Source organism: Typopeltis vanoorti, chromosome 20 (genome assembly GCF_054136105.1).
Source record: "Typopeltis vanoorti isolate ZY-2024b chromosome 20, IOZ_Tvanoo_1.0, whole genome shotgun sequence".
Lineage (NCBI taxonomy): Eukaryota > Metazoa > Arthropoda > Arachnida > Uropygi > Thelyphonidae > Typopeltis > Typopeltis vanoorti.
The window spans coordinates 49242125-49267224 of NC_143568.1; the positions used below are offsets into that span (position 1 = coordinate 49242125).

Consider the following 25100-nt stretch of genomic DNA (forward strand, 5'->3'; position numbering starts at 1 on the left):
TTTCCAACAACTTCTATCCATACAGCCATTCTCATGTATGATGTTTTCACAAAAGTTGCTAAATTCTGGAGCAAATTGAAAAAAGAAACTGCAAGCACGCAACATTTTGTTGTTTCAGTTATCACCAAATTCAAGACATAGGCATAGCACCCGTGGGTGGCACAGTGGATGGGCCAAGGGGCCCTGACTCCCCCCCCCAAAAAAGGGAAAAAACACTAGAAAAATTTCCAAATATCTTTTCCTAATTAAAATTCATTTTTTTTAATTATTGTGTCTTCTATTTCTATACTACTTATGAATTAGCGATCACATAAGGTGGGAATACCCTATAGCTCTCTGGAATCATGGCCGCTGTGAATGCAAGGCGAATCAAGTAGTGCTTGGGCCGACACTACTTCATTTGTCTGAGCAGGGCCAGATCACGGGTATCATTTTTGGCGATCACTGCAGATGCTCAGTCATAGGTCGTATGCAATGCATAGTGTGTATTCTCAAATCGTATCGTCTACTCGACTCGGCCCTCTCCCAGGATTAAATCTTGAGTGCTCCCCCCCCCCCCCAAGATTAAATCCTGAGTCTGCCACTGCATAGCACCATATATGAACATGTCGATCAGCTACATCAGTAATTTTACTTTGTAAACCATTATGCTGGCCATGGTAGCTTGCAACTCCATCTGTACTATCAGATAAACATTTTTTGGGATCAATTTTAAGATGCTGTAATGTTTCAGTCATAGATCAAAAAGTCCCTGTCCTGTACCATCATTACTTGGCACAACTGAAAGTAATCACTCACAGATAACACCTTTAAGCACATACTGAATAATAATGCTAAACTGATTGATGGATGAATTATCTTGTGTTGAATCAACTTAAATAGAATAATATTTTGCTTGAGAAACCTCAAGACTAATTCTTTCTTTTATCATATTCTCCATAATTTGGATTAACATGTTAATAGTTGTTTTAATGAGGTATGTAACAATTCCACCATGGCCTTTACTTTGAGTCTTTCCTTGTTGTTCTAATCGTTTGATTCTTTCTGTAGAAAGAATCAAACGATTTTGTCCTGTAGAAACGTGAGCTGCCATAATGGGGTCACATTTGGCAATCAACTGCACTGTAGCTTCAGAATCTCATTATCCAGAGTGTAGGTCAATTTATTTCTGTGACCTCAAAAAGGAATTGCTTGCTTGCCTAACATTTTTATTATGTCTATAATCCTCATGACAATACTCCTCTGTTTCAACACTTCTTTCTTTTTAATTAGTGAAGATGCAAAAAAAAATTATCTAAGGTGCCATCATTAAACACACTGATAAATTACTGAACATTTCTGACATGTGTTGTTGTCGATTCATGCAAAGCCAAGCTCTGGCTAATACGCCTGTAATCACCTAAGCCACATACAAAGGGTGATGGATTACAAGTGTTGGGAGACTCAAAAGCCAAACAGTATGAGCAATATAAGCACCTATTTTCTTTGTTATATGTTAGCCATTTTCTTGGGACTGAGTCATTCATAATTTTCCTCTCATACAAACGAGCATCAAATGGCAGATCATCAAGTGGCTGAAATAGATGTTCAGCAAAAAAACTGTTTCAGATTTGCTGCTCGTGATGGATATTGGAAGATTCCAGCAGTTGATCTTTCATTTTCTTGTGTAGATTCATTTCTAGGATGTGCTTCAGAAACCAAGTCATTTATGCCTTGAAGGTATATCTGATTCCCTGTAAATAGTTGAAGTTATGTGTTCAGATGTTGCAACTACAGGTAGTAAAGATACCAGAACAATGAAGCCAGAAGAAGTACTGGACCTGGGTTGGTGGGTAAAGGATGATATTGTATTTGTCTCTACATTCAAAGTAGCTCTTTCCTGCTGTTGTAACTCACAAGTCATTGCATCATCACCATGAGTATTGTTTCTTTCTTCTTGATTATTTGTTGTAGAACCGTACATTGATGTGGATGGTGGTGGTATTATAAAATCTGTAATAGACCGCCATCGCTTGGCTGATTCCTGCCTTTCTGCTTCTTGTTGCTCTTTGCATTTCAGTGATCCAGATTTATGCTTTTTCTTTTCCATCCCAGTAGGGGTAATATACCTGAAATTAAACTTAATTAAAAATAATCCACGTTGGGAAAATTGAACATCTACAATTACAATTACGGCACAAGAACACATCAATAGAAATATACTTTATAGATGCATCTATTATCAACAACAATTTTAACAATCACAGTAATTTTAACTGTAGAGTAAATAAAAGGTATCATTATTTATTGAACTTGCATTATGTGTATATATTATTATTTGAGACTGCAGCTTAAATATATTTATTATCTAGTATTTTTATAAAATGAAAGAAAATACATTATATTTACATAAAAGGGCATAGGGCCAGAGTGTATATATAAAATATTAATTTTATAAAATATAATATGTTAATTAAATACATACCATTTATAAAACACAGCAAGCAAGAGGTGAAGAGCTGATGAAGCACACTCAAACTAAGGCCGATGCAATGAAAAAATTTGCTGTCTTTGCAATGTATGCAATAGCTCGGTACAAAGTCGACTCTGGCTGTACGTCATGATCCCAGGCTGGGATTCCCAGCTAAGCTTCATTGCACAGTCACAATATTAAAGATCCGAGCCTATATAACGTATATGTCGACCTCACATAACCTGAATCAGAATTATTTTTTCAGAGTTATTATATTCTTAAATATAAAGTATCCTCGAAAAATGATTTCATTAAAATTTTTTTATTAAAATAGTAATGCAACTTAGATTTTAGTTGTATACAGTAATAATATTGGAACTTCTATTATATTTTCAAGCTACTAAAAGGTCATTAACATTTTTACCATATTGTCTAATGTTTAAGGGGCTCACTTGCCATCGGGCTAGCTGACACCCGGTTCCGTCTGCCACTGGTTCCAGCTCTCAAAGTTGACCTCTGATAAAAGTGAACTGAGAAGATTCACTCTAGTAAACTGATTGTATCAGAGGAAAGGTAAACATTTCATAGATGTACAGAGTGAAATTGATGGACAAAACAACTAATATAGACAAAAGAACTAATTTTGTTGGACTGCATTTAAATGTATTTTTAATTGGATAGCAGTCAGAGAAAGTGTAGCTTAAAGCAAGAAGTGATGTGTAGAATCAGGAGAAACTAAGGCTATTATGGTGGAAAGAGGTGAGCATGTGTGTGTGTGGGGGGGGGGGACACTTTTGTGGTTAGTGAGAGCTGGAATGATGTTGAATGTAGTCACTCAGCTCTCTCTCTCGATGGGTCTGCTGATTCCATGAAGGATGCAATGATAACAATAATAAAAGATGCATGGGTACCTCTGGACCAGGGAATATTGCAATTCGTGTATACTACTGCCCAAAGGATCAAGAATAATGGTGAAGAGTTCTGGACATTGGTCAGTTTGACTTTGCCAAAAATTATAACATTGAGACCTGGATGACAGAGAAAATGGGAGAGAATGTAAAGGGATTGTATTTTCAGATAAGACACAGAGAAAAAAATAATAAAATGGGGATAATGATAATAACAGAAGGAATACAACCAACAAAGGTAGAAATATAATATACAAGAAATTACAAGGGTGGTCTGAAAAGTTCTCGGCATTAATGAAAAAACGAATTAATAATTTCAAAATTATTTTTATTTTTCAACATAATTCCCCTTAAGACTAATACATTTATTCCAGCGATGCTCCAGTGCCATTATCCCATCCCTGTTGTGGTTCTCAGTAAGATCTGCAAAATATCCCTCTACAGATGCAATCACCTCTTGATTCGAAGAAAAAAGGAAGAGTTTTAGTTTTGGGAAGAGATAGAAGTCAGAGGGAGAGGGAGCCAAATCTAGGGAATAGGGTGGATGTTCCAACAATTCATAGTGCAGATCCCTTAATTTTTCCATTGCCAAAACACTTGATTTTTTGCCAAAAAAGATGATTTTTTCTCTTGCAAACCAGGTCTTTTCTCACAAATTTTTTTGTCTAGTCTGGTTGAAAGATCAGAATAATATTCACCAGTTATTGTTTTACCCTTTTCAAGATAATTAATAAATAAAATGCCTTTAGCATCCCAAAACATCGATGCCATGACCTTTCCTGCTGAATGTAACCGACTTTGTCTCCTTTGGCGCTGAACAACAAGTCAAAACAGTGGGCTTCTGCCCACTCCAGAATCCAAACAGCAGTCAAAACAGTGGGCTTCTGCCCACTGTTTTGACTGCTGTTTGGATTCTGGTGTGTAATGGTAAATGCAAGTCTCATCCACAGTAATAAATCAATGCACAAAATCAGTTTTATTCTTTAATTAAATTAAGGGGATGTTAGATCCCACATTGTTTTAAAACCAAATAAGAAACTCAAAGATTGGAATCAGAGAGTTTCATGCTGAATATAGTATAAAAAACTAAAAAAGTATCGGCGAATACTAGCGTGAGCTGAATGCAAGTAGTCCTAGAACATAGTACAAACAAGGGCAACTCGTTGCAAAGGTGGAGAAAGTTCTGATCACTAGTCTTTGGTATTTTACCATAATGTAAAAACCCATTTCCTAGGAAATGTATGCTGTTATGACATTATGGTAGGGAAGTCACTATCCAGACCGGTTTCAGCCTTTATTGAGGCTTCATCAGTGAGTAACTAGACCAAATTATTAATACCAAAGGGTATAGCGAAAAGAACTTATATACTCTGCTATACGAGTTGTCCAAAAAGGTGCACCCATTAAGTTACTTAAATATACGAAATCAAATAGTTTTATAATATCTTGTGGGAAGATGTCAGCTAGTAATTCCAAAGTCTCTTTGAGAGGTACATTCATATATAAAGATTCTATATCAAAGGCAACCATAAGATCTGTAGGTTGTAAAGAGAAGTTTTTTAATTTATTTAAGAAATCAGAAGAGTTGAGTAATGAGTTTGATTTTGTAATGCACTCTGGATATTTCTTATGTCAAAATAAATTTTACAACCAAGTGGAAGGAACAGCCATGGGAAGTCCACTCTCTCCTGCTCTTGCAAACTTTTATTTAGAACATCTAGAAAAAGTCCTGTTCTCATCTATATTCCCTCAACCATCCTTTTGGGTTAGATATATAGACAACATCTTTGTTATATGGCCTCACGACAGAGACTCCTTACCTTCCTTTTTAAGCAGTATCAATTCCTTACATCCTCGTATAAAGTTTACCATGGAAATTGAAAAAGACAATAAGTTATCCTTTTTAGATGTCCTTCTCATCCGTTCACTTTCTGGTATTCTTACAACAACAGTTTAGAAAACCAACTTTCACAGGTCATTATATTCTCAAAGAATCTGCTCATCACCCTTGTCAAAAAAATAGGAGTCACAAAACGTTGACTCCGACGAGCAAAAACTAACTGTTCAACTTCCCATTTATTACAGAAGGAACTTTCAACTATCAAACATCACATGAAACTAAATGGCTTCTCCGAAAGAGTACACAACATCTTTTCAATTCTTACAAACCAACACAGAACAACCAAGATTCAATACGTCGAGTTCCAATTCCTTACATTTCCGGGATTTCAGAACCAATTTCAAGAATTCTAAAGAAATATGATCTAACAGCCACTTATAAACCTATTAACAAATTATCCACCCAGTTTCCTTCATCTAAAGATAAACGCTCAACCTTGTCTCTACCTGGTGTGTATCAAATTCCTTGTAATTGTAATCTTTCTTACTTTGGACAAACTGGACATTCCATAGAAAAAAGAATTCAAGAGCATCAGTCATCAATTCAACAAAACAAACTTGAGAAATCTGATTAGCTCAGCATGGATTAGAAACAAACCACAACATCCTTTGGTCCAAGAATGTCGCTACTCAAATTTGTAGCGACATTACGAATGTCGCTACAAATTTGAACGTTTATTTAAAGAAAGTGTAGAGGCCTTACTTCAACGTCCTAACTTGAATCATAATGACTATATATCTATATCAAAAATTTTGGGAAAGTTTAATCAGGATAACTCATTAAATTTTTTTTCTTTTTAATCAGTATAATGTTATTTAAGATCATTATATGAATTTCTGAATTAATATCTTTAATTATGTTTTTTAAAATGTTTACTCTTCTAATACTTAGCGATATGACATCACACGGCACGTTCTATGTATGAATGATCAATTGTTCATATTCCACTTTGTTTTTTAAAACTATTCCTATGTAGCCACTGAAGATGGTCTGTAATATTCAGACCAAAATATTTGGTAAATTAAACATTATTATTATTATTATGGGCAACTCCAATGAGTCAACAGATTCATCAAGAGAGGCCCTAACATCATGTCAAGAACAACTATTCGTCTTTAACACAGTATCTATCATACCTTGCCTTAAACTCAATCATGGTCATAGCACCCACAACAAACTCTGGCAGCTTATTCCACTCATTTACCACTCTCCAAGTAAAGAACCTAGCTCTAACACCCCTGTTAACCTCATTTTTGCTCAGCTTCCATGTATGGCCCCTAGTCCTCCCACTAACCAGCCCTATTCCCAAAAATATCTTCTGGATTAATCTTATAGAAACCCTTCAGTAATTTGAATGTCTCAATCATATCACCCCTTTTCCGCCTATCAACCAATTTTTGCAACCCACAAATCTTCAATCTGTTCTCATAAGGGTCATTCCATAGACCTGCCACCATCTTGGTCACTCGTCTATGGATCCTCTCCATTATTCTTGTGCTAACATGTATATATTTCTAATATGAAACAGGACTTTAGGGCTTAGCCTGATACCAGAGTGTTTTATCTCTGAGAGTGAATTCTGATAGAGTGTGGTGATAATTTGTATATAGTATGTTATAGTTTAGTAATGCTTGAAGTTTGATAAGTTAAACATTGAGAGAAATTGTAGATCCGATTGTTAGAAATCAGTGAATTGATTCAGAATTAATATTGTCTCGTGGTAGAATTCAACTAGGAATACTGAAGTATTATATAGTTAAGTCTGTTAACTTAGGAGGAAGATTTACTTTAGTCATATGACAAGTCTTGTAAATTTGTATTGTTATATAAATTTACAAGTTGACAAAATTTACAAATTGACAAAAAGGGTTTGATGAATAAACCCTTTTTCTTTTACCTAACAAATTGCCTGATGTATGAATCCAATGCACCACTCATCAAGTAGAACCTGAGCGGAACTAATTAATTGGGGAAGACCGCGACTGCAATGAGAGTTTAAAATAAGGGATTTAGCTAACTTGGAAACTGTTATTATATAAATTGTATAACTGTGTGTCACTCTGAGAGTTCACTCCTTGATTAAGAAGCTTTTTCTGATTTAAGGGTTCTGGATGGTGCAGCATTAACAAACAAATTTTCCAGAACCCAACGAGGAGACAGCTCCAGGTTTTCAATAAAGGAATTTGCTCGATCCAGGGGCAGTTTCTTTGTTTATCGAATTCGCACACATGAGTAATCTTAGTGACGACCACAGAATTGATAGGTAGTTTGAGTATCGATTGGGCATATAAAGGGGAACCAGAGAGGAATGTCCTCTAATATTAATAAATCTTAATAAATTAAGGAAACAACATTTATAACACCAGGCAATGAAGTTCATCTACCACCTAAAGACAATCACCAACATCCATGCCACTGGCAGGATTCAACTGGCAGTCTGTTAGTTGGGGAGCAGATAAGTTAAGACATAGCCAACCAGACCAGCATATTACTTGAATCTGTATTTTTTATATTTTTTTCAGGATCTTTTCAGGGAAGGATCCCAAAACTTGCATCTAATAAATATTTAGAATTGTTACTTTAAAGATTTACTAGTTAAATAAATATTTGTTTTGAAGGTATCAATCAGTACAGAACATCAGCAAAACTACATGATGACATGCATCACATGGCTAATGTCACTGAACACACACATCAATAAGAATATTAAGCTTCAAAAAATAATTTTAATTTTTATTTTTAATGATAATAATAATTAATAATAACAATAAAAAACACCACATCACAAATGATATAAAACATATAACAATAATAAAAATTATATAATAATAATAGCGGCACAAACAAAAAATCAAACATGCTGGAATAACATCACCAGTAATACCACATCTATTTATAAAAGCAAGATTATGAAAATAGCTTTGGTATCAGTATTTGTGATACTGCCAGAAATGCTGCTGATACCAAAAACCACCACTACACTATCAGATATCTCTGACTTGTGGCTCTCAAAAGTTAGTAACCTTTTGAAGCCAGTGAAATGGACTTATTACCTTTCTGAACAAGAAAGACCACAGCAATTATACCAGTACAAGAAATGCTGTAACAAAGAATCCCAATTCATTATCAGACACTTTTGGCCTGTGGCCTTGGAAGCATCCATAGCAGTAAAACAGGCACTAGTACAAAAAAAAGAAGGGGGGGGGAACAATAACACTCACTGCCTTGATGCTGAAAATTCACAAAAAAACAAACACTCATAAACATAATGACTGAAATCAACATATCATCCCTTCAGACACAAAAACACACACAGTACTATCACAAATGCTATACTGGAAATGCTAGTACTAAAAACTAAGATAAAAAGAAAACATTTTTAAAAAATTCACAGACCATTTCTAGCATCAAAAAACAAACACCTTCATGAAGATAAGAAACCAATAATAACACTTCTGGTGATGTAAATCATGTGACATATGTCGTATGCTTTTGTTTCCATCTTGTCTGTCAGAGATAAATATCTGCCCTATACTAATAGCATTTTAATTAGTTTATTTAATTACTGTATTTCAGAATTCGAGGTAACAAAGTTGATGTAAAACTAAGGTTCCGTTCTTTTGCACCTGGTGGCCTCATCCTGTGGTCAGGAAAAAGAGACATGACCCCTTCAAGTGATTTCTTTTCTATTGGTTTAAAAGAAGGTTTCCTTCATCTGCAGTATAATTTAGGATCAGGGGAAGCAGTTGTTGTATATAATACCTCAAGGATGGATGATGGGAAATGGCATATAGTACGGGCCATCAGGTAATGTGTAACTCAAATGTTTACAATTTTTTTTTTTAAATACTGAAACAAGATTAGTTCTACTCAATATGAAATGATATATAATAACAACTTTCGCTAAGAAAGAAATTTACCATGCATGTGATGTAATGCTATGCAATATAATAAGAAGCATAGCTTTATGAGTTGTTTTCCAAAGCTGACAGCAATTATACCTTATTAATAACTTATTCTGAAGAAGTATCATAAAAATAAAATATTTCAATGTTTTTTATCACACACACACACACACACATATTATATTGCAAAAATTATACCTGTTTTGCAGAAATATTCAAACCGTTTGGTATAACAAAGTATAAAAGTATGCTTGCTCAATGACTGTTAATTGCATGCAAGAAAAATGGGATGCTAGTTTAGAGATAATACACTTCCAGCAAGATGCTATCATAGTCTGCTTCTCCAAATACTTCTCATTTCTAACAGAAAAGCTTAGGCGTTGATGGTTATTCATGACTTATTTTTCACGGTATTAACAACACCACAAACACTTTTATCAACAAAGATGTTTTATTAACACTAATATTTCGCTGATTTTCAACTCAGCATCATCAGAGCACAACACACATGTAAACGCGACAGTGAGTGAGTGAAACAATATAATTGCACAAGACAAAAGATCTAAAGTCCTATTTTTGGCACCCTCTAATGGGAAAAAAAAAAAAAAAAAAAAAAAAAAAAAACCAGCAGTTATCCAGGAAGAATTCTTCAAAGCCATTGCTGACTCAAAAAATAATCTTTCAGATCTATAACGACTCCTAAATAGCACATTCGTTTTCCTCCATCTAATCCTGTGTGAAGGAGTGTCCAAAGCGTGGTCTGCCAGTCCCGACTTGCCATAGTAATAGTAGCGAATGTATCTTTCATGTTCTTCCAGGCGGATGTTCACTGATCTTCCTGTTTGCCCATAATAGGCCAAGTCACATTCACATGGAACTTCATACACTCCTGGGTGTGCTAAAGGGTGAAGTTTATCCTTTGGTGAGCGGATCAGAGTTGCCAGCTTGACATGAGGTTTGAAGGTGGTGCGAAGGCCATGTTTCAACAATACTTTGGCTATCTTTTCCGATGTACCTCTGATATAGGGAATAGAAATGGTGATGTTGTATTCTTGTGTATTAGGGGAGGGCAGAGTAATGGGCCAATGTAGTATTTTATCTATTTTGTAAGGATTGTAGCCGTTGGCTAAGAACGTATGGCGCAGGTACTGGAGTTCAGTGGTCAGAGCTGTATCGTTAGAACAAATGGCTCTGGCTCTGTGTGTTTTTAAAGTGTTTTTAAAATGCTGTACTGTTGGACTGGATGATGATGTGATTGTTTATGTAGGTATCTTCCTGTGTGTGTAGGCTTTCTGTAAATAGAAAAAGATAGTGATCCATCTGAAAGGCGGGAGACTAATGTGTCAAGAAATGGTAAACAGTTATTTGATTCTTTTTCTACTGTGAAGTGAATTTTAGGGTGTTGGCTGTTTAGGTAGGTGACAAAAGCATCCAAAGTGTCTTGTCCATGGGGCCAGATGGCAAACACATCATCTACATAGTGCAACCACACTTGTGGTAAGTACTTTGTTTTCAGAGTGTTCCATGTAAAAATTTGCTAACGGGGGAGAGAGGGGGGAACCCATAGCAGTACCATTAATCTGTTTGTAGAATTCCCCCCCCCCCATGTAAAGTAACCTGCATTCATGGTAAATTGAAATAATTCAAAAATATCTGGGGGAAATTTAGACTTGATTAAATCAAGCGTCTATAAGTGGTACATTGGTAAATAGGGAGGTGACATCGAAACTAACCATTATGTCTGAATTTATTAGGATTAGATTTTTAACCAGTGTTTTGAAATGGATTGAATTTTTTACAAAAGTAGAGGAGTTGCCAGTAAGAGGGGCAAGCGACTTAGCTAAATGCTGGGCCAGTTTATATGTGGGACTATCTATGCTATCAACTATGGGGCGTAGGTGAATATTAGTTTTGTGGATTTTTGGTAATCCATAAATACGGGGTGTTTTAACATGAATTGGTTTTATTTTCCTGATGATTTCTTTGGGCCATGATGTCACTTTTTTCAGTAATTTTCGGACTTTTTTCTTTTGCGACATCGTAGGATCTCGATGTATAATTTGATATGTGGAACTGTCACATATGAGATCTTGCATTTTTCTGTTATACTCTTCTTTATTCATGATAACTGTTGCATTTCCTTTATCGGCTTTTGCAATAATAATATTTTTATTATTATATAATTTTTTAGGGCAGTTATTTGCTTACGTGGCATATTGCTTTTTGGAGGCTTAGCCTTGTTTATAATACTTGCTATGTCTAGTCGCATGTTATTGGCCATTGCTGGCGGAAGATCGTGGACACCCCGTTCTACTTTAATCATAATTTCGAGTTTAGGAATTTGTTTGGGCACAATGGCAAAGTTATGTCCTAAACTGAGAGCATTCTTGGCTTCTTCAGTGAGTGTTTCCGACGATAGGTTTACGACCACATGGTCTTGTCGAAGTTGCGGTCGGGACTTCGTATGTTGCCGCTGTTGTAGTAGTTCACATTTCTTTAGGTGTTTGCTTTTTACTTTTGTGAATTCTTTTTTTTTTTTTTTTTTTTTTTACTGCAACTTCGGAGATCTGCTGTAGGACAGTCCATATTTCAGGATTTAACACGTTTATTAGTTCTTGTTGTAGAGCTGTGTAGAGCTCAGTTTAGGACATAACTTTGCCGTCGAGCCCAAACAAATTCCTAAACTCGAAATTATGATGAAAGTAGAACGGGGTATCCACGATCTTCTGCCAGCAATGGCCAATAACGTGCGACTAGACATAGCAAGTATTATAAACAAGGCTAAGCCTCCAAAAAGCAATATGCCACGTAAGCAAATAACTGCCCTAAAAAATTATATAATAATAAAAATATTATTATTACAAAAGCCGATAAAGGAAATGCAACAGTTATCATGAATAAAGAAGAGTATAACAGAAAAATGCAAGATCTCATATGTGACAGTTCCACATATCAAATTATACATCGAGACCCTACAATGTCGCAAAAGAAAAAAGTCCGAAAATTACTGAAAAAAGTGACATCATGGCCCAAAGAAATCATCAGGAAAATAAAACCAATTCATGTTAAAACACCCCGTATTTATGGATTACCAAAAATCCACAAAACTAATATTCCCCTACGCCCCATAGTTGATAGCATAGATAGTCCCACATATAAACTGGCCCGGCATTTAGCTAAGTCGCTTGCCCCTCTTACTGGCAACTCCTCTACTTTTGTAAAAAATTCAATCCATTTCAAAACACTGGTTAAAAATCTAATCCTAATAAATTCAGACATAATGGTTAGTTTCGATATCACCTCCCTATTTACCAATGTACCACTTATAGACACTCTTGATTTAATCAAGTCTAAATTTCCCCCAGATATTTTTGAATTATTTCAATTTACCATGAATGCAGGTTACTTTACATGGGGGGGGGGGATTCTACAAACAGATTAATGGTACTGCTATGGGTTCCCCCCCCCTCTCTACCCCGTTAGCAAATTTTTACATGGAACACTCTGTAAACAAAGTACTTACCACAAGTGTGGTTGCACTATGTAGATGATGTGTTTGCCATCTGGCCCCATGGACAAGACACTTTGGATGCTTTTGTCACCTACCTAAACAGCCAACACCCTAAAATTCACTTCACAGTAGAAAAAGAATCAAATAACTGTTTACCATTTCTTGACACATTAGTCACCCGCCTTTCAGATGGATCACTATCTTTTTCTATTTACAGAAAGCCTACACACACAGGAAGATACCTACATAAACAATCACATCATCATCCAGTCCAACAGTACAGCATTTTAAAAACACTTACACACAGAGCCAGAGCCATTTGTTCTAACGATACAGCTCTGACCACTGAACTCCAGTACCTGCGCCATACGTTCTTAGCCAACAGCTACAATCCTTACAAAATAGATAAAATACTACATAGGCCCATTACTCTGCCCTCCCCTAATACACAAGAATACAACATCATCATTTCTATTCCCTATATCAGAGGTACATCGGAAAAGATAGCCAAAGTATTGTTGAAACATGGCCTTCGCACCACCATCAAACCTCATGTCAAGCTGGCAACTCTGATCCACTCACCAAAGGATAAACTTCACCCTTTAGCACACCCAGGAGTGTATGAAGTTCCATGTGACTGTGACTTGGCCTATTATGGGCAAACAGGAAGATTAGTGAACATCCGCCTGGAAGAACATGAAAGATACATTCGCTACTATTACTATGGCAAGTCGGGACTGGCAGACCACGCTTTGGACACTCCTTCACACAGGATTAGATGGAGGAAAACGAATGTGCTATTTAGGAGTCGTTATAGATCTGAAAGATTATTTTTTGAGTCAGCAATGGCTTTGAAGAATTCTCCCAACCTTAACAAATATGGTTTCATTAATTTGCCAAAAATTTGGGAGACGGTTATCCTAAGAAAATCTCCTGGATAACTGCTGGTTTCCCCCCCCCCCCCATTAGAGGGTGCCAAAAATAGGACTTTAGATCTTTTGTCTTGTGCAATGATATTGTTTCACTCACTCACTGTCGCGTTTACATGTGTGTTGTGCTCTGATGATGCTGAGTTGAAAATCAGCGAAATATTAGCGTTAATAAAACATCTTTGTTGATAAAAGTGTTTGTGGTGTTGTTAATACCGTGAAAAATAAGTCATGACTTCTCGTTTCTTTTCACCATCATATTTCAATATTTTAATGATATTAGCCACAGTTAATCTTGGATGCATAATTGTACAAACTAATTTTGAAAAATCTGTTTGTAAAATTCTATTGAAAAATTTTCTTTGTATCATACTCTTGCATAGGCACTGCAGAACTGCAGCACCCCCAATTTTTCTCGATATATAAATAATTTATTAATTTATTTATATTTGCTTGTAATATTTAATTTTATCATCAACAATCCTATACAATTCTCTTATTTTGTATAAAAAATAATAAAAATCCATCATGTAGCACTTAGGAAGGCAAAGGACACTAGCAGCCCTGTGTTTACCATAGTGTCATATTGCTACGCACGCAAGCATATGCACATCATAGTGAGATGCGAGTTGTTAGCATAATGTGGCACTGTCTGTCGTGCAGTTCCACTGTTGTTTATATGCAGTTTGCCCAAGTAGTAGAGTGTTCGTAGTGCTTATCATGTTTACTCCGTCTCTTTAAATATTTGGACATTACAATTAAATCCTTTAATTGCAATTAAAAAGGAATGATTTTATTTTTAAGTAATTTTGAATTATACTAAACTGTATAATTTTATTGATAATAAACAATATTTTTTCATGAAACAAAACAAGAAGAATATATTTTATTTTTAAGTAATTTTGAATTATACCAAACTGTATAATTTTATCAATAATAAACAATATTTTTTCCTGTTTCATTTTTTTTTAAATTTTTACCATAATTTTGATATTTTATCCAAACATGTATACACTGTACTTACAGTGTGTATGTATATTTCAAAAGTTGCAGCACCCCCATGATTTCAAGTCACGAGCCTCCACTGATCATACTTATAGGTAAGTATAATGCAAAGGAAATTTTTAAAAAAAATAGTAGAGTATAACATATAATATATAATAAGAGAAGAAACTTAAAAAAGTTTCTATCATGCCCCCCCTTTTCTACCTATCAACTAAACTTTACAACCCGCACACCTTCAACATCTCCTCACAGGGAGCATCCCACAAACCTGTCACTAACATGGTTACTCATCTCTGAATACTTTCCACCACTTTCTCATCCCAGTTGACCAAATCTGTACACAGTAGTCAAGATGTAGCTGACAAAACAATATTGTTAAATACTACCAATCACCAACCTTTGCCAGCAAAGGTTGGTCGATTGATAGAGCCTCTGCTACTAATGGCTCAGCAAAAAGTTAAGCAAGTTTGAGTGCGGTTAGTAGTTGGAAGGGATTGCAGTCGTTTGATGCTGTTGGCACACTCTCCCTCGATGAGTCTTTGGACTGCCTGGAGGTGTCACATAATAATAATAATAACAATGGCAAGTTCAATCCTAATATCCTGATTTTTAATATAATACTGACATTAATACTCTCTGTTTGTTCCCCTCAGCTTTCTCAGAACTGTAATATCTGTGGTCTCCAGTCTTTGATTAAGTGTTTTATTTCTAATCCAGCTCTCAGATCTATAAGTTCAAATTGGTTTGAACACTGCCTTGTATAGAACTAATTTAGTGTTTTGCCTAATTTCTTTCTTATTCCATATAAATTTATTCAGTTACTTTCTACATCCCAGCTTTACTAATTCTGTTTGTTGCCTATTTGAATATTTAATTTGCCATCTTCACTAAAAATTGTGTCTAAATAGCTGAAATAATTTACTTGTTATATGGTTCTTCATTCAGGATACAGTGGATGTTTTCAATGTTTCTGCCTATTTTCATTGCTGTCTTTTTATTGCTGATTTTCATACCAAATTTATTACAACAGTTATTCAGTTTACTCAAGGTAATCTTGCAGACTTGTAGTGGATTTATTTAGAAGTATAGCATCATCTGCATAAAGTAAAGAGCTAAGATTAATATAGCCAACTTTGATATCAAAGTTGGCTATATTAATCTTAGCTGTTTAATACGACTTTTCTTTATAATGTGATCCATATAGATAATGAAGAACAGTGGAGATAATGTGCACTTCTGTTGTGTACCTGATTTAACATCAAACCATCTTCCTGTATCCTCTTCAATTCTACTGCTGACTTTACTGACTAACAGATTAAATAGACTATGTATTGCTTGATATAATGTCCCATTTACACTATTCAGTATAACTGTTGTGCTTTGAAGAGCTTTGCAGCTTGTCATATGCCTTTTCTAGCTCTATGAAACTTAAATACAAATCCTTGTTAAATTCCCATGATTTCTCAATTATTTGTCTTAAATCTGATCCTGACAATCTATATTGCCTGAATCCAGCTTCACCAATATTAGAAGTTTTTTCACCTTGGTTAGTCTATAATAAATTTAAACACATGGATAAGTTTATTATTGAATCAAACACAGATTGATAAGAAAATAACTAATTTATTAACTTAAAAGCTAATATTTCGCTGGTATTATATCCAGCATCTTCAGAGCACACAAAGTTTGTTACAAATGCGAGATAACCACAATCCGGTGTAACAGTGGGGCTAGTATAAGTAATTGCAGCCTGCAACACAAGACAAAAGTCCTAATAAGGCACCATCTAAGTTTAAAAAAAAAAAAAAAAAAAAACAGTAGCTCAAAGTTTTGAGAAAGTAGTAGTCCAAAGTTTGAAAAAATAGAATAAAAATAAATAAAAAATATTAATTTGGTCTCAGGAAGACTGTCTCCCAAATCTCTGGCAGATCCATACAGCCATACCTGTTAAGGCTTGGAGTATGTTTTAAGGCCCCATTGACCTGTAGAAGCTTCTGTGCAGCACTTTGCCCTTTTCCAACAAGCATGGTCTGCCAGACCCAACCAGCCATAGCGAAAGTGCCTGATATATTTTTTGTGTTCACTGAGGCAGATGTCCACATTTCTTCCTGTCTGTCTGTAGTAGGCTCGATGACATGAACAGGGCACTTCATAGACTCCTGGATGTGATAAAGGAGTGAATCTGTCCTTAGGTGAACGGATGAGAGTTGCCAATTTCACATAAGGTTTAAATACGGTGCACAGTTGGTGTTTGTTAAATACCCTAGATATCTTTTCAGATGTGCCTTTAATGTATGGGATGGTGATAGTTTTGCTATAGTCTTCTGTAGTAGATAATCCCCCCACTATCTACCACAGAAGACTACAACTATCACCATCCCATACATTAAAGGCACATCTGAAAAGATATCTAGGTGCTTAACAAACACCAACTGTGCACCGTATTTAAACCTTATGTGAAATTGGCAACTCTCATCCATTCACCTAAGGACAGATTCATTCCTTTATCACATCCAGGAGTCTATGAAGTGCTCTGTTCCTGTCATCAAGCTTACTACGGACAGACAGACAGGAAGAACTGTGGACATCTGTCTCAGTGAACACAAAAAATATATCCGACACATTCGCTATGGCATGTCGGGTCTGGCAGGCCATGCTTTGGGTGCCCCGGCATACGGGATCAGTTGGAAAAGGGCAAAGGTGCTGCACAGAAGCTTCTATGGGTCAGAGGGGTTGTTCCTGGAGTCAACGGGGGCCTTAAAACATACTCCAAGTCTTAACAGGTAGCTGTATGGATCTGCTAGAGATTTGGGAGGTAGTCATCCTGAGACCAAATTAATGTTTTTTATTTATTTTTATTTTAATTTTTCAAACTTTGGACTACTATTTTTTTTTTTTTTTTTTTTTTAACTTAGATGGCACCTTGTTAGTCTTGTGTTGCACGCTGCAATTACTTATACTAGTTACACTGGATTGTGGTTGTCTCGCATTTGTAACAAACTTTGTTTGTGTGCTCTGAAGATGCTGGATATAATACCAGCGAAATATTAGCTTTTAAGTTAATAAATTAGTTATTTTCTTATCAATCTGTGTTCAATTCAATACCGTTTAAATCAAATTCAACATATAATAAATTTAGTTTAATCCTTCCAAGTGTAAGCAAACAAAGTTTGCGCGTGAAGTATCTTCAGGACTGAGGCAACTCGTGGTAAAGGTGGACCAATCTCTCATCACTCCTTGTCTTAGCATCTCCCATAATACAAAGCACATCTCCTCGCAGACATATATAATGCTATGCATTAAGGGAAGGGCCACTACCCAGACTGGTTTCAACCTTTACTGAGGTCTCATCAGTGGGAGCCAGACCCAGAGTTGGTGATACTAAAGTGGAAGCAATGGAGAAGTCATATTTACCTATATATATACATTACCTATATATACCTGAAGATACTTTTAGGTGCAAACTTTGTTTGCTTACACTTGGATAAAGGATTAAACAAAATTTATTATAGTCTAACCAAGTGGAAAAAACTTCCAACATCTTTCTCTAAATCCAGAGTAATTTAATAATAAGGTGAGGTCTGGCTCCCACTGATGAGACCTCAATAAAGGTCAAAACTGGTTGGAAGCTTGGGTGATGAATTGCAATGCTGTAGCCCATGAAGTTTTAACTGAGGCTCGGCTGTTGCTGTCACCCAGGTCCTGGGGGGGGGGGGGGGGGTATGAATGTCAATGCTGTAGCCCATGAAGTTAACTGAGGCACGGCTGTTGCTGTTACCCCTCAGATACATATGAGCAAATGAGCGGCTCTGCTCAGTGGTGGGGTAGAGCCAACGCTCAGAGTTCTCAGTGGTAGGTTGAGCCTATTACTGAGGGAAACAACACTGAGTTTTTGGAGTTTGACATGTACTTGAACATTCAATAAAGGTCGAAACTGGTCTGGGTAGTGGCCCTACCCTTAATGCATAGCATTATACATGTTCGCAAGGAGATGTGCTTTGCATTACGGGAGATACTAAGACAAGGAGTGATGAGAGCTTGGTCCACCTTTACCACGAGTTGCCTGAGTCCTGAAGATACTTCAGGTGCAAACTTTGTTTGCTTACACTTGGATAAAGGATTAAACTAAATTTATTATATTCTTCACCAAGTTTCCCCTCCACAATTTTTCTTAACATTTCTGAAGTATACTTATATAAATCTTACTAGTAACACAGTAGAAAAATATCTCTATAATTCTCGTATTCAGTTTTATTTACCTTTTTATAGATTGGTACCATGAGAGCTCAACACATCTGGAATTTGACCCTCTGAATTATGCAGTGCAGCCACTATAAAACTTTTATACCTCCATATTTGATCATTTCTGGTCAGATTTCATCTACTCCAGCTGCCTTTCCACATTTAAGGTTTATGATGGCTTTTTCTACCTGAAGTATGGATATATTTATTCCTGCCTGCATTCCTGTTGAGTGTACCCCAGAGAACTAGAATATCTTTATCTTCAGTTTTCATGTCACCTTTATCATCTCTGACTCCTTTTACAGTACTCTTTTCTCCATTTCTAAGCTTTTTGAATAGCCTCCATAATATTTTGCCACCTTCCTGATATTTATTTTCTATGTTCTTACCAGTCTTCCCATGACTTTTGTTTAATTAGTTTTACATCATTTTCTGACATTTTTCTCTGCATTCTCTAAGAATAAGTAAGTCAGCTTATTCAGTAAGCTGACTTATTTACCAGAACCTTTTAATATGTTTTCTTCTTTTTCTTGACTTCCTCTTTAACCTCCTGAGTCCACCATGGGGTTCTGATTTTTCTGTTCTTACAGACAATCTCATCCCATACCTCTTTGGCTGAATCAATCAGTGTTTTCTTAAGCATTTGTCACCAAATCTCTAAGATTTGGTTTGTGTTTTCAAACTCTTTCATTTTTTCTTGAATGATGTTTGTGTATTTTAGCATAGAACACTCTGAAAGGTGTTCAACTTTGATTCATTCTAAAAATTTCTTATACACTCTTCTTTTCAATACAAAATTCAATTTGATCCTGCTCAACACTAAATAATGATCATTTCCTATTTCAAAGCCTCTGTATACTCTTGTGTACTAAATCAGTGGGGAAAAACATCACTGTCAACAATAACATAGTCAATAAGACCTATCTTATTTCCTCCATGTGAATTTGCGCATTTTTTTTATGTTGGAATATGGTATTAGTAATAACTAATCTGAACAGAAATTCAGCAAGTACTTACCATTATTATTATAGCTTTGCTCTTCTTCCCAAATTTTCCCAAAACATTTCTATATGTTTGGTAATAATTTCCTACTCTGCTATTTAGATCGGCAACAAGGAACAACTTTTCTTTTTTCATTGCATAAGCTGCTTTCTCTAATGCCTCAAAATATTCCTCCATTTCTTCCTTAGTAAAACATGTCAGTTCCCCTATCTGATATTTGCCCACATCACTCTACTTGATATTGCTTGCCATTCAAGAATGATTAGCCTCATATTTAATGTTGAATACTATAGCTACTCCTTTTCCCTGATTATTATTGCCTGAATATAACATTTGGTATTTGTTGCTTAAAAAGATCTCGCCTGCTTTTGTCTTCTTGTCATGCCTATTATGTCGATCTGGTACTTATCCAATTCTCTGCTAGTTTCATTTCTTTTCCATTGATAGTACCAATCTTGAACTCTGTTAATGTTGAACTGGGATGTGTTCCAGGATTTCTTCCAGCAGCTGACTTTGCACTGTTTGCCCAGGTTTCCTGACGAAAGCAATGAAGACCTTGTTTAACAGGGTGAAGCTCCAGGCAGTATGTAATTCTATCATGTTGTATCATCATTTTGCAATGTGGTTTAAGCCAATAAGAATACAGTGTGTTCAGCTAAATCCCCAATTGGTAGCTTATCCTCATTTGTTCTGTATCCAGGCAATTACCTAACAGGGTATTTATCTGGATCTGATCTGACCTAATGTCCAATCCTCACGAAAAGGTGAGGATTGGACATTAGGTCAGAAGTTCCCGACTGGTTCTTGTATTCCATAAAAGGAATATGTGAAGGTCTCCTCCCAGTTATAACTCTAACTTATGCATCTTAAGCATCCCTTAAGATGGAGATTAATGACCTGAATGGAAATTAACATGTCAAAAAAAAAAGGAAAAAAAAGGGAGTGAATGTTCTGTTATCTCCTATTTCAAGATCGAACTGATTCGTGGATATAAATTAAAATATAAAAGTAGGAGGCAAATTCTGTAAACTGCTCCCTGGATCTTGGCCATGTGAGAAAAATTTCAACACATTCAATATGAGTCCAGTTTAGAGTAGAAACACATGAAAGCAATAATGGTAATAATGTCACATGTGTGGCAGTGAGTTTAATAATATCTGGTGTGAACTGGAGGCTAATAGGATAAAATATTATTATTACACCCTCCATGGAGTTGACAGACTCATCATGGGAGGTTCATTCAACTGACAACATATGTATCATATTAAAGTTCTTAACATTCCTTGCATTAACAACACATTCTGGTAATGCATTCCATTCACTGACAATTCTCCATGTAAAAAATCTACTCCTCGCATCCTTCTTCACCACACTTTTACATAACTTCCAGGAATGACCTCTGGTTCTTCCCATCTCACCCTCTACTATTTTCATAATCCCCTCTGGATTAATCTGATAAAATCCTCTCACTAACTTAAACGTCTCTATCATATCACCTCTCTTCCTCCTATTCACCAAACTCTGCAGTCCACATCTCTTCAACCTCTCTCCATAGCCAGCATTCCAAACTCCTGATATTGTCTTAGCCACTCATCTCTGGACCTTCTCCAATATCTCCAAATCACATTGAAAACCAGATCTGAGCACAATAGTCCAAGTGTGGTCTGACCAGTGCCTTATACAGTGACACAACCACTTCTTTATACTTGAATGTTAGAGTACTTCTTATGATAGTAGAACTACGATGTGCAACCTTTGCAACACTAGTAATGTGTCCTCTAAACTTCAGTCTACTGTCAACCATCACGTCTCTAATCTCATCCACTTCCTGCAGTATGGCACCATCGATATAGTACATGGCCTTATATTTCTGCACTCCAAAATGCAACACCTTACACTTATTGATATTAAAACTACAACCCCACTCTTTTGTCCAAGTAAAAAGTCTATTTAAATCTTCCTGAAGGGATTCAGCATCAGCAGTGCTACTTATAATTCTTCCCAACTTTGCATCATCAGCAAATAACTGAAGATACCCAGTCAGTCCACATGATATATCGTGTACAAACAAGTTAAACAGCAGGGGCCCAAGAACAGAACCCTGGGGAATGCCACTGGTTATCCTTCTTTTTTTGAGACACTGCCTTTTCCCAATGCCTTTTCCCAATGGATCCTATGGTTTGGATTTTCAATTCTGTGTTGAGAGAGGCCAGATTTCTGCGGTTTAAGAAGACAAATGTGGTCTTGATGTTCCGAGATGCGTTTATTTACACATCAAAAGAAAAGAAGACGGTTCCATCGCCACGTCCGTCTTTTGCAAGCCTACATTCTCAGGTCGCTACATTCACAATTCTTCTGCTCATCATCCATCTCAGAAATCTGGAATTATTAAATCACCAGTTTCCAGAGCACACAAATTCTGCTCCTCTGAAGAATCTTTAAACCAGGAATTAGAAGTTATCAAAAATACAGCCATCCTAAATGGATATAATCCCAAAACAACTCAAAAAATCATCAGTCACTTCTGCATACATCAAACCAGACAGGAAGAAGTGCATAGGATTCCCATACCTTACGTTAAAGGCATCTCAGAACGTCTTTCTAAAATTATGAAGAAATACAATTTTGCCACTACTTACAAACCTATCAACCAAATTTACAACTTATTACCTTCTCCTAAGGACAAATTCTCACCCTTGATGTTACCTGGTGTTTATGAGATTCCATGCTCATGCAAATTATCTTACTTTGGACAGACAGGTAGGTCTGTTCAGAAACGCATCTCGGAACATCAAGACCACATTTGTCTTCTTAAACCGCAGAAATCTGGCCTCTCTCAACACGGAATTGAAAATCCAAACCATAGGATCCATTGGGAAAAGGCTAAACTTTTACATAGATCTTTATTTAAACATGAACGTTTATACAAAGAAAGTTCTGAAGCCCTACTATACAGACCAAACCTAAACCGCAACGACGTTCTTACTATTCCTAAAGTATGGGAAATTATCATACAAAATTGTGTTAAATAATTAACGTGTTTTTTTTTTTTTTTGTACTACTTTAGCACGTTATGCACGTTTTCATGAGATTCTATTGTAATCATGCGCCCTAACTGTATGCTATTCCTAATTTTGTTTAAATACTGTACTGATGATGTCCTAAGATACTTAGGATGAAATATTTACAATTAAATAATTTTCACTGTGGTTTATACGTGTGTTTCTTCTAATTATGAACACACTACAGGTTTCGTTATTTAAAAAAGTGCCACATTACATTAACAGCTGGCATCTCACTATGACGTGCATATGCTTGTGTGCGTAGCAATATGACACTGTGGTAAACACAGTGCCGCTAGAGTCCTTCGCCCTCCTAAGTACTACAAGATGAATTTTTATTATTTTTGATACAAAATAAGAGAATTGTATAGGATTGTTGATGATAAAATTAAATATCACAAGCAAATATAAATAAATTAATAAATATATTTATATATCAAGAAAAATTGGGGGTGCTGCAGTTCTGCAGTGCCTATGCACGAGCTGCCCCTGTCTGTGTGTATCCCTAGAGTTCAAAAAACAAATAGGGTGAGAGTGAAATGTGTGTGCAACTTTATTAAGCAAGAGATCCATAAGATGATGTGGAAGGAATATTGTGAGAATAACAGTGAGAGGAGTTATGAAATATATAACGCATAGGCCAGGAAAGTTACAAATATTGTGTGGAAAGCTAAATCGGAGTATGAAAAGAAATTAGCTTTTCAGGCTAAAAGCAATCATCATTATATCTCAAGATAAAGAAAGAATGGATGTAGAAGAATAACTTTACTGAATGAATGTAGAGGGCACTCTTTTATCATCCAATGAGATTGTTCAATTAATGAGTGCTCACTTTGCTAAGAGACATCAACCAGATATACATAACATGGTGCACGGCACTACAACAACAACAGTGGGTAAAGAGATTGAGGTGCATGATAATGAGGTCGAAGAGCTGTTGCATAACCTGGATGAGAATTCAGCAACTTGGACAGATAGAATATCAACACATATGCTAAAGGAATGTTCAGTCGAATTGACAAAGCCTGTGACATGTTTGTATAACTTTAGTCTTCGCTCAGGGAAGGCATGATAGTTCCATTGCACAAAGGTGGTGCATAAACCAGTATGTCTAACTACTGACCAGTCAGTAATGGTGGTGTATATTTTAGAGAAGTTAGTAAGAACTCACAGACAGAAATGTGTTGACAGACAAGCTATACTCACTAAGGAATGCCATGGGTTTACTAATGGGAGGTCATGTTGTAGCAATTTGCTCATGTTTTATAGCAACATTATAAAACATGTGTAAACTGTTGCATAAACTGGACAATGTGGGTTTGGAATATAAACTTTGGACTTGGATAAGTGAATGGTTGACAGATAGGTATCAAAAAGTTGTATATGATGAATGTGAATCTGCCAGATTTAAGGTGACCAGTGGTGTACCCCCAGCCTCTGTAGCTCAGTCAGTATAGACGAAGCCCTTTGGTCAGAAAGACGTGGGTTCTCTTTTGACTAAAGGTGAGTTAGTCAGTCTCATACGGGGTCGTTCCCCCAGAATAGACAAACTGGCCCCGGACATAGGGACAACCACCATATCCTCGAGACAGTCACGGTTGTGAAGTCCACAGCTGAAGAACCTCAGTGGTTCATGAAAAGCTTAAGACTATTGCTGTACCCCAGAGATCAGTCCTTAGACCATTGTTTTTCAATTTACACATTAATTACATTAGGAAGGAGCAAACAGGAGATGTTCACTTTGTTTGCTGATGGTGCAAAGACTGGCAGGACAATCAGGGATGCCATTGATATCCAGCACTCACAGAATGATTTGAATAGGCTCAAAATTTAGGCAAATAATAATGGCTATTATTTCTATGTTAGTAATTGTAAAGTTTATAATAAATTTAGTTTAATCCTTTATCCAAGTGTAAGCAAACAAAGTTTGCACCTGAAGTATCTTCAGGACTGAGGCAACTCGTGGTAAAGGTCCACGTGTACCGGTTTCGGTACACGAGACCTTTATTGAGGTCTCGTCAGTGTCGAGACCTCAATAAAGGTCAAAAACCAGTCTGGGTAGTGGCCCTTCCCTTAATGCATAGCATTATACATGTCCACAAGGAGATATGCTGTGCATTATGGGAGATATTAAGACAAGTAGTGATGAGAGCTTGGTCCACTTTTACCACGAGTTGCCTCAGT

At 36.1% G+C, this 25100-nt stretch overlaps 1 protein-coding gene across 1 annotated transcript in view; it reads left to right on the forward strand.

Moving 5' to 3' along the window:
• LOC150095419 (pikachurin-like) overlaps nucleotides 1-25100 on the forward strand; it is a 497499-nt gene that overhangs the window by 430747 nt on the left and 41652 nt on the right. Inside the window, exon 12 of the mRNA XM_090409767.1 lies at nucleotides 8837-9067. Coding sequence (XP_090265893.1) covers nucleotides 8837-9067 — 231 coding nt within the window. The remainder of the gene's footprint in view (nucleotides 1-8836; nucleotides 9068-25100) is intronic.